The sequence below is a fragment of the Coregonus clupeaformis genome, unplaced genomic scaffold (genome assembly GCF_020615455.1).
Source record: "Coregonus clupeaformis isolate EN_2021a unplaced genomic scaffold, ASM2061545v1 scaf0226, whole genome shotgun sequence".
In the NCBI taxonomy this organism is placed as follows: domain Eukaryota; kingdom Metazoa; phylum Chordata; class Actinopteri; order Salmoniformes; family Salmonidae; genus Coregonus; species Coregonus clupeaformis.
The window spans coordinates 264380-275768 of record NW_025533681.1 but is presented as its reverse complement, the minus strand read 5'-3'; the positions used below and the strand labels follow the sequence as shown (position 1 = coordinate 275768).

At 41.1% G+C, this 11389-nt stretch overlaps 1 protein-coding gene across 1 annotated transcript; it reads right to left on the bottom strand.

Moving 5' to 3' along the window:
- Positions 1 to 8209: 8209 nt before the first annotated feature.
- On the bottom strand, positions 8210 to 11181 carry LOC123484202 (transmembrane protein 121-like). Its single transcript, XM_045214266.1, has one exon. The coding sequence runs from the start codon at positions 9886 to 9888 to the stop codon at positions 8635 to 8637; it is 1254 nt and encodes a 417-aa protein (XP_045070201.1). The 5' UTR covers positions 9889 to 11181; the 3' UTR covers positions 8210 to 8634.
- Positions 11182 to 11389: the final 208 nt, after the last annotated feature.

Sequence of the window (11389 nt, the reverse complement as noted above, 5' to 3'; positions counted from 1 at the left end):
CAAAACCTTTTTGACTTGATCCTCTGCCACGTGTCGTGACATGCACGTCCTCTCTCTCTCTCCTCTGCTCTCGTCTGTCGTCTAGTCCTATTGCTCCTCTCATATGACAGAAGAACATACACAGAAAAAGACTTTAGTAGTTAATGCAATCACTGAGTATTTCCAACCGTTCAATATTCATTCGTTCTACATTCGCTCTAAGACTTTAACTCAGGACTAATTATAGATCGCCCAAAAACCTTGATTTTAATCCGTCATTTAATTATCTAATTCCCTCTATTATAATCCGTTACCATATATTTAATTTATAAATTCAATAGGTACCCAAACAAGTTTCATCTTAACCCACCACCGTTTAAACTAGAATCATCGTCTTAAAATCTCCTTGTGCCTATTTGTTCCGTCGTCTGTGTTCCTCTGTCTCCCCCTGCAGTTTAACCAATGTGTTGTTTTGCAGAATCCCACGCATGCGCAAATATCATTTATTACATAGATCGCTCCAAAACATTTCAGTTAATTTTAATCGTCTTTTAATTTAATTAATTATACTCCGTCAACATATATTTGATTTATAAATTCAATACATATCGCCAAATAGTTTCCCGTTCGAACAACAGCCGTTTAACACCTAAGAGATTTTTCCCCAAAAAACCCCCCACATGGGACCTATGACCCTTACCCATAATGCCGTGCTTTGTAGGCTTAGCACATAACCACATGTTGTAGTTTTTAGCCCCGTAAAATCACGCATGCGCAAATATCATTTTAACCTCACTTGAGTCTCAGCATCCCCTCATGATGCCGTAAAACAAAACGTTCCCTAATCTCGTGCCATAAACTCCAACTCCCACGTTTGGTACTGTAGTGTCGCAAAATTAAACGCATGCGCAAATATCATTCCTCAATACAATTTCACCGTGAAAGGAAGACTCTCTACTCTCTCTCTCCAAACAGAATACCAGTCCAGCTGTAATTCCCCATTTCCCCCTTATAGTCAAACAACATTTACCAGCGCTCACAAAACATACAACCTGACTTACAGACAGTGACAAGTTTAAGAGACTTTAATCCATCGCAATGGAATCTCTAAGGATATCCGTTAGCATGTAGCATGCAACACAATTAGCATTAGCATTTAGCCACAATGTACCACGTGGGCCGAACCATACAATCAAGCCTTAGCCCCGAGGCACCACGTGTCCTGAAACAATCCATCATTAACACCAACCTCCAGCTAACTGCAGCCTACTAGCTATACAAATGAACACCCCGCACCGTGGCCCAATCATTGTCCATGATTATCAATAATATCTCCTTCTAACTTTGTGTTGCCGTAAGTTCTGGATAATCATAGAGAGGTTACCCCAAGCATTATAGTTCGTCAACCATACGATGAGTATATAACATACATATAATTCATCCAGCTTAATAATTCCCAGAATTAACCTTCCACCACATAACGCGTTGCAAGGATTTTATGGCCCATTCCTAAAGAACCGCCTCGATTCGAGGGCTTTTCCAGATCCCCCGGTGCCCTAATTATGCAGACATCTCCCAACATATATTCTCTACCAATCCATTGTCCTAAACATGCTATTATTCCCCATTTACCCATCAACCAAATTTAGACCACGACCCAAGTACTTTTAACTGTACACCGTCAAAGCCCTCTCATGAATCAGCGGGATAACCAATGACCAAATTTCTTTGTGAGTAATCTCTCACCTTTAAGCCGGCTTGGACAGTAGTCACCTCGCGAATCCAGGAAAGGGACCAACAACGATGCAATCAATATCTCAGCGGAGCCTCCAAATGTAGTATACGTCAATCGTAGGTGTTACCATCAATTAAAGAGTCTGCTCATACTGAACGTTGATCATAAGGTTTATTCAGATCACAAGCTTCAGCATGAGTAACAGGTGACATGACACCAGGAGAGCAGTGTCCTCTAATTCTAATGTCTGCTCTGCCCTATCTTCTTCGTGTACCCCTATTTATAACCAATGCAACAAGATGGGCTCCCTCTTCTGGCCAGTTTTACAATACACTTCCTGTCTATTATATGTGGTATTACACCTAAAACATTCCCTCTGGATAGCAATAATCAACCTTCCATTTCTTCATGAAAAACATTTAACAAAGACATAATTTTAATACACTACAAGAGTATCTTAAATGACTCTCATAGCGCCCCCTTCTCTTTTCCCACTAAAACTGACTTTGCTGATAAATAATTTGTTGAGGGAAAATGTACTTGATACGATTGCGATGTGTTGTTGTCTCACCTACTGTAGCTATCTTAAGATATATGCACTAATTGTGTGTACTACAAAAACAAAACAACCCGCCATTTTCACATATGTTGATGTTGGGTGGTGCTGGAGATGATGAATATGAGGTAGAAAAATTATGACATTTTCCTTTGAAGCTTTACTTACAGCTTACATCATTGTGGGTTTGATCCTCAAATCATGCAGTTGTTTCAATTTCTGTTTTGTTTCTGTTTTGTCTTTCTGTTTTAAAGGTAGATTCAGTGATATGACGTAGATGCACAAAGTAAACAGCATAGTGGGTCAATTTCTGCAACAACTAAGAGCTTTGACATCTCGGATGTTTTGGTCCCATTGCTACCACGCTGTAACAGCATGAAGCGAACCCATGCACATGCGCAGATACTATGTGACTACAGTATGTGAGAGAGGTCTTGCATCTCACTCATCGAAAATTGGAGAGCAATTTCTGCATTTGCACCTTTAACCTCACAGGAGTTAATGCCTCAACTTTATCCTCAAGGTTATTGCGTCCTAGAGGCGAATGAGCCCGATATCTTGGTCGCACATTTCGGCAAGCTGGTCTCACATTTCAAGGCGTTATCAAATGAAAGTTTATTTGTTGCGTGCACAGCACACAACAGATGGAAAACAGTCTCGCGAAATGCTTACTTACAAGATCCTTCTCAACAATACAGAAGTACAGATCAAGGTTGGGTTATAAAAAAATATCAGAAACTTTGAACATCCCACGGAGCACCATTAAATAGATTATTAAAAAATTGAAAGAATATGGCACCACAACAAACATGCCAAGAGAGGGCCGCCCACCAAAACTCACGGACCAGGCAAGGAGGGCATTAATCACAGAGGCAACAAAGAGACCAAGGATAACCCTGAAGGAGCTGCAAAGCTCCACAGCGGAGATTGGAGTATCTGTCCATAGCACCACTTTAAGCCGGACACTCCACAGAGCTGGGCTTTAAGGAAGAGTGGCCAGAAAATAGCCATTGCTTAAAGAAAGAAATAAGCAAACACGTTTGGTGTTTGCCAAAAGGCATGTGGGAGACTCCCCAAACATATGGAAGAAGGTACTCTGGTCAGATGAGACTAAAATTGAGCTTTTTGGCCATCAAGGAAAACGCTATGTCTGGCGCAAACCCAACACCTCTCATCACCCCGAGAACACCAGGGACTGGGAAACTGTTCAGAATTGAAGGAATGCTGGATGGCACTAAATACAGGGAAATTCCTGAGGGAAACATGTTTCAGTCCTCCAGAGATTTGAGACTGGGACGGAGGTTCACCTTCCAGCAGGACAATGACCCTAAGCATACTGCTAAAGCAACACTCGAGAGGTTTAAGGGGAAACATTTAAATGTCTTGGAATGGCCTAGTCAAAGCCCAGACCTCAATCCAATTGAGAATCTGTGGTATGACTGACAGATTGCTGTACATCAGCGGAACCCATCCAACTTGAAGGAGCTGGAGCAGTTTTGCCTTGAAGAATGGGCAAACATCCCAGTGGCTAGATGTGCCAAGCATATAGAGACATACCCCAAGATACTTGCAGCTGTAATTGCTGCAAAAGGTGGCTCTACAAAGTATTGACTTTGGGGGGGGTGAATAGTTATGCACGCTCAAGTTTTCTGTTTTCTTTTGTCTTAATTCTTGTTTGTTTCACAATAAAACATATTTTGCATCTTCAAAGTGGTAAGCATGTTGTGTAAATCAAACACAAAGACCAGGGAGGTTTTCCAATGCTTTGCAAAGAAGGGCACATATTGGTAGATGGGTAAAAAAAAATCCCTTTTAGCATGGTGAAGTTATTAATTACATTGGATGGTGTCGCAATACACCCAGTCACTACAAAGACACAGGTGTCCTTCCTAACTCAGTTGGCAGGAAGGAAGGAAACCGCTCAGGGATTTCACCATGAGGCCAATGATGACTTTAAAACAGTTGAATTGCTGTGATATGAGAACTGAGGATGGATCAACAACATTGTAGTTACTCCACAATACTAACCTAAATGACAGAGTGAAAAGAAGGAAGCCTGTACAGCATAACAAATATTCCAAAACATGCAACTTGCAATAAGGCACTAAAGTAAAACTACAAAAAATGTGGCAAAGAAATGAATTTTATGTCCTGAATACAAAGCGTTATGTTTGGTGCAAATCCAACACATCACTGAGTATCTCTCTTCATATTTTCAAGCATGGTGTTGGCTGCATCACGTTATGGGTATACTTGTCATCAACAAGGTCTAGGGAGTTTTTTAGGATAAAAATAAACAGAATAGAGCTAAGCACAGGAAAAGTCCTAGAGGAAAACCTGGTTCAGTCTGCTTTCCAACAGACACTGGGAAACAAATGCACCTTTCAGCAGGACAATAAACTAAAACACAAGGCCAAATATACTCTTGAGTTGCTTTCCAAGACATAAATGAATAGTCCTGAGTGGCCTAGTTACAGATCTGACTTAAATCAGCTTGAAAATCTATGGCAAGACTTGGCTGTCTAGCAATGATCCACAACCAATTTGACAGAGCTTGAAGAAGTTTTAAAAGAATAATGTGCAAATACTGTACAATCCAGGTGTGCAAAGCTCTTAGAGACTCACTCAGAAAGGGGGTTGAATACTTATGTAATCAAGATATATTAGGGTTTCTTGGCCCAAGCAGGTCTCTTCTTATTATTGGTGTCCTTTAGTAGTGGTTTCTTTGCAGTAATTCGACCATGAAGGCCTGATTCACACAGTCCCCTCTGAACAGTTGATGTTGAGATGTGTCTGTGACTTGAACTCTGTGAAGCATTTATTTGGGCTGCAATTTCTGAGTCTGGCAACTCTAATTAACTTATCCTCTGCAGCAGAGGTACCTCTGGGTCTTCCATTCCTGTGGCAGTCCTCATGAGAGCCAGTTTCATCATGGCGCTTGATGGTTTTTGCGACTGCACTTGAAGAAACTGACAAAGTTCTTGAAATGTTTCGTATTGACTGACCTTCATGTCTTAAAGTAATGATGGACTGTCGTTTCTCTTTGCTTATTTGAGCTGTTCTTGCCATAATATGTACCTGGTATTTTACCAAATAGGGCTATCTTCTGTATACACCCCATACCTTGTCACAACACAACTGATTGGCTCAAACGCATTAAGAAGGAAAGAAATTCCACAAATTAACTTTTAAGAAGGCACACCTGTTCATTGAAATGTTTTCCAGGTGACTACCCCATGAAGCTGGTTGAGAGAATGCCAAGAGTGTGCAAAGCATATTTGAAGAATCTCAAATATAAAATATATTTTGATTTGTTTAACACTTTTTTGGTTGCTGCATGATTCCATATGTGTTATTTCATAGTTTTAATGTCTTCAATATTATTCTACAATGTAAAAAAATGTGAAAATAAAGAAAAACCCTTGAATGAGTAGGTGTGTCCAAACTTTTGACTGGTAGTGTAAATTACGAACAAATGTTGAAATGGCAAACTTATATCAGCCAAATTACTAAAATTAGAAACCACTTAGAAAGCTGTTATTTGATGTGCTAATGCTTTGTTAGTGTCTCTATATGAATGACCTGTAAAATATTCTCCACTGTATTTAAACATATCAGTTTTATCAGTAAGATGGGGTCTTTTGATTGGTATAGTTCATGACAACAATAATTATTGTATTTTTAGTACAGGCTCCTATCTTGTTGTCTATACACATCAAATATGAATGTTCGTCAACGGTTGACATTGTACTTTATTTATTGATTGCATATTTGGTTTTCCGTGACTTTCAAAGTCAATCAAATGAATTTGTGACTTTACAAGTTTGCCAATCAAAATGTTACTTTTGTTATTATTATTGTTAATAGTATTATTGTTATTATTATTACTATTATTCATAAGAGAATAAATGGGACATTGAAGATTCCTACAGGAACCTTAAAACCTAGAAGGTGATTTGAGGAACCTTTTTAAAAGATTCCTCAGGGAAAAGGTTCCTGGAAGCACATTTTGGGGTTCCGCTGGTGCCTCCAGGAACATTTTATTTTTAGAGTGTAGGCTGTCTCATCATTGTCCGTGCCGTCAGCAAACTTGATGATAGTGTTGGAGTTATGTGTGGTCACGGAGTCGTGGGTGAACAGGTAGTACAGGAGGGGGCTAAGCACACACCCCTGAGGGGCCCCGTGTTGAGGGTCAGTGTGGCGGAGGTGTTGTTGCCTACCATCACCACCTGGGGTCGGCCTGTCAGTAAGTCCAGGATCTGGTTACAGAGGGAGGTGTTCAGTCCCAGGGTCCCGAACTCTGTTGTTGCTGAGAATTTTCCTCCGCCGCAGGATTTACATAAATTCATGAACGCTGAGCTGTAGTCAATGAACAGCATTCTCACATAGGTATTCCTCATAGGTATAGTTTGACTGCAGCCTCGCAGTGTGATGTTTGCATCTTTTGGACAAACATCTGTTTTTGCAGTGAGATCATTGGTCAAAAGAAAAACTTAATTTCCCTGGTGATGATGAGGATGAGTGGCATTTGTTATTTCAATTTTCTGCAGGCGATTTTGACCCAGGTGAGTGTGGCATGCTGTGTGGTGCTGTAACATGTGCCAAAAAATACTGCATCTGTATTTGTGCATATGTAATATACTTGTGTGAGTATGGGTCATATTTTTGACCCGTCATAGGACCTCAAGACCACTGCACTCCATATTAACTGCATTCCATAATGAAGGCTTATTAACGGTCAATGTTCTTTCAATGAATTCCATTTCACTTACCCATTCCTTATAGACAACCTCAGCAACAGACACCTCCTAAAACATTAATAACCGCCCAGCAGCAGTGTACATTGTGTCCTTGATCATATTTAAATGAAGTTTATCGTATTTTATTTTTCCTCTTTACCCCTTAGGGTCTAAAAAGTGAGGGATAAATAGTGAGCTGGAATATTTTGTTTGAACATTGCCTGCATACTGTAATACTTACCCTATAAATAATGTGCTTTTAAGGGTTCAAAGCCTAACCGCAAACAAAGTGTGCTGATGTAAAGGCATTGTAAAACAGTATCAGAGAACAATACAGAAGGAAATGTAATGATCCAGCTAGTGACAGTTAAATAATCATTAACTTATCTTCCTCACACTGCAGATATCATAGTCATTACAAGATATTGGGTAGCCATGGATACCACACCAATTATGCAGCATGGTCTTTCTGAGAAAACTGTAAACAGAATTTTGATATTGTGGATTAGTTACATTTCTCAAACATAGAGCTCATACTGTGAGTAGGAATATATTCTCTACCAACTCTGAATGCAGAGGCGTCATGCCCTTATTTTTTGAGGGAGCACTGATTGCCAAATGTAATGTCTTAGTATTAATTATGCACTTGATATAGTTTTTCTTATGTATACTGAAATTGTACTTTTGAAAAAGGTGAACGCATCTTCCAAGGGTGAATGGAGGAAGTGAAGAGAACAGTAAAAATCTGTAGTTTTCACAGGACAGAAGTTGTCTTGTGATTTCTCTGTCTGAACACAACTGTGTGTAGAATACCTCTCTTTGATAAAATGTCTTCTTTCAATACAAATATCTGTCTTTGTAGTCATACACGTACAGCTTAGCTCAAAAGCTCAGCTTCATAACCGCGTGTCAGAACAAGTTAGCAGACATCGCTCATTTTCATTTTCAATACATATTTGATAAAGGCCTATTTTCGGGCACACATATTCCAGTCGCATTAAAGTATTTTCTTCAATCTTATTTTGTTGACCACGGTGAACAGTAAGAAATTGTCTATGGTAGAAGCCAACTTTTCCTAGCAAAAGGAGAGAAAAAAATGTTAAAGAAAATGCTTCAAATTGTTCCTTTTTCTTTTTAAGCTCTTCAGTGTTACGCATATCGCTTAATCGAATGCAAAATACATAACAATCACAACCTGAACTCTTTCAATGCAGGGCTCATTTATCAAAGACAAGTCATTCAATACAAATGGTTCACATTGACACTCAAACAGCATTAGAACGAAAACAGTCTGGAAAGGAGGGCAGGTCAGAGTGAAAGTACTCTACTGTTAATTGAAATGCCTCTTTACGATGCTGAAATAATGCGGAATGACTTCCATTTACTGTATCCAGCACCTCACATTCATATTTTTAGGTCGTTTTACAGGTGCACAAAGAGACACAAATCATCCCCAAATTAAAGATACATCATAATTTGTTCTGCACAACACCTTGTAAAAATATAAGTATCCCTTTAGCCTTTTTTCTTTTTTTTTCTTCGTTAGATCATCATCTTTTATAATGTCCTATAATAAAGCTTATAATATGTTATGTAACTTTATTACTTTCTCACCAAGACCTGTGTCACGTTTGCTCAACCTCGGTATCACTCACACACACCATCTCTTCGGGAAACGTTGTGAAGTCTTGAATCACTACTTGGGGTGGCATGGGCATCGTCATGGGCACAGGCATAGTCACTTTCGGGCCATGGACAACGCAATTCTTCTGCATATCTACCCCAAGGGCGGGAGATGGGACCTCGTCGAGATGCCTACGATACTGGACAAAACTGCATGTCTTGAGAACAATGGCGATCACATTTTTACCCATCAGTATCCCAGACACCCTGGAGTCCCTATAGAAAACCATGTTCCCGCCTCGAATGAAGAGAGTGATAATGTTAACAGTAACCAGGCTGAGAATCGGGTAGAGCATCATCTTATGGGGCACGATGTTCACCCCTTGCATGCTGATCTCGCTCAGCGACACGCACGGCAGCACCAGCAGCAGGATGTAGCAGTAGAAGAACATGAGTCCCTCCACCCATAGGGGGAGCCCTTTCCTCTGAGGCTCCCATAGGTTGGCCTGCACGTCCAGGACGTCAAGCAAGTCCACCACCACCCAGAAGAGTCGACTCCGGATCTCCTCCTTCTTCTTGTGCGACCGCACGTACTCCATGTGGTCGATGGCCACCAATGTGATGTAGACCACGGGCACGCAGATGGACAGAAGCAATGTCAGCATCTTCCGTGCCACCCCGTCCACGCCACCGCCGCCAGTCCAACCATTCGAACTTCCCCCCTTCCCGTCCTCGGCCTTGTAGTTCTGGTAGACGAAGTAGACCTTGATCTCCAGGACGAAGACGTAGAAGAACCATAGGATCATGGCGTAACCACGCTTGGAGGTCCGCACCTCGGAACCCACCCACACGGCTACGTAGCGTAGGACGATGAGGAAGCAGATGTCCCCCACGAGGACCATGATGCACACACCGATCTTCCTGGGCCCCTGGTTCTGCTCCACCAGGTAGGCGTCCATCAGCGCCATGCTGCCCATGATCAAGATGGAAGACAAGCACACATGAGGCATGTTGGCGGGCGGTGGTGGCACCATACTGACCAGGTGGCGAAGGTCCAAGAGAAAAATAGGTCCAAGAAAGAAGTGAAACAAAGATCCAAGACAAAAGATGAAACAAAGGTCAGAGAAAAATGAAGTTCCAAGAAAAATACAAATGTCAAAGAAAAAAAGAAGAAAATGAAACTGTACTGTTGGTTGATCAGGTATACTGTAGGTAATTGTGGTACCACAAGTTGGTTCAGATAGTTGTAGTCCCATCAGATGAGTGTTTGTACAAAGTCAGGTCCACTTGCATGACCCGACATCAGTTCCCCCAAAATACCTCCATAAATACGAACAGTTATCCTTCAACCTCTATTCAGTACCCAGCAAGTCAAGGGAAACAGTCAAGCAGAGGAACTTTGAAACTGCATTACTGCCTAGGTATCCTAATAAATAAATAAAAATCCTTACTGCCAATAATATTTTTTTGCCCTAACTCTATAAATCTACACTCTAAACATAATACTTCCACGTCATTGATTTGTAGTCCTTTAGTATCTGCAGTAACTGTGAATTGCTCTTGTATTAGTTTAATGTTCTTGTAATTCTGTTAGTGGTTGATATCATTTTAGATGTCGGACATTGTTGATAAGCTGCCGCATACAAAAATTATCCCGGAGCTCTTCCTAGCAGTAAGTAAAAGCACCATGGACTCAGCAATGCACTTACACTTACGTCTCTAGTTATAATCAATCATAACGATTCGCAGCATTATATTTCCGGTTTGATGCCAATGTGGAATTGCGAACCCCAGCACTAATTCCATACAGTGGCACAGAGTGAAAAAACATGATGGATAGGGTTCATTATGTGAATATTGGATATCCACTGCAAAAAAAAAAATGGTTTCGTCTCCATTGTAATCCTCACACGTCCCCAGCACTGTGATATTCCCAATATATTGTGTTGACAAAAGGAAACAAACAATTCCAATGTTCTCTTTCTGTTGACCCACAAAATCATCCCCCGAACTCCCCTTTTCACACATAAAAGGGAACAACCTCAAAAAGAAAGGACAGAGAAAAGTTTATCTTTCAAGTTGAATCCCTGAAAAACAACAAGCCTCTTGTCCTTTTCAATAACAAGTGCTCTCACTTCAAAGATGCTCTCCCCTTGACAACTGAAAGCGCTTAATGCGGAGACTCAGGTGGAACGTTAAAAATAATGTGTCCCTTTGATCGACGATACGTTCTAGGTGAGTGTCCTAGAATGTCCACCGGAGTGCGGTCAACCCTCGAATGCCTGACGTGCCCCTTCTGCCCATTGAGACACACACGGCCATCAACAAAAAGCCCTTTTCACTCCTTTCTCATCTTCTTTCCCCCTCAGAAAAGGACTTACGAATGGCCATCACATTGTCACAGCATTGTCAACTCTCCCTGTTTCAAATGTCCTCTAATGTGAAAATCTCTAAATATTTGCCCTCCTTGCTCCTACTCGAGGTGCTATTTGTCTGTGCTTTCTCAAACTAGGTCTGCTGGAATCTCTTTTCACCCCTCCTCTCTTGCCTCTCTTCCTTCCCCCACTCGTGTGCGCTCAGCCGTTGGATGTCGAAGAGGCATGCTCAGAAAGCCACAGCTGCAGGAGGAGAGAGAGAGCGAGGGAAAGAGAGATAGGGATGTAAGGGAGCGATGGGGATGGTCATGTGTGAGCTGCCTCCTGCCATCAAGTTCTCTTATCTTTTTTCATCCCTTCTTTTCCCCTCCTGGCCCATGCT

What these genes read in the sequence shown, in the direction of transcription:
- LOC123484202 (XM_045214266.1), bottom strand. Translation starts at nt 9,888, where the DNA reads ATGGGACTACAACTATCTGAACCAACTTGTGGTACCACAATTACCTAC.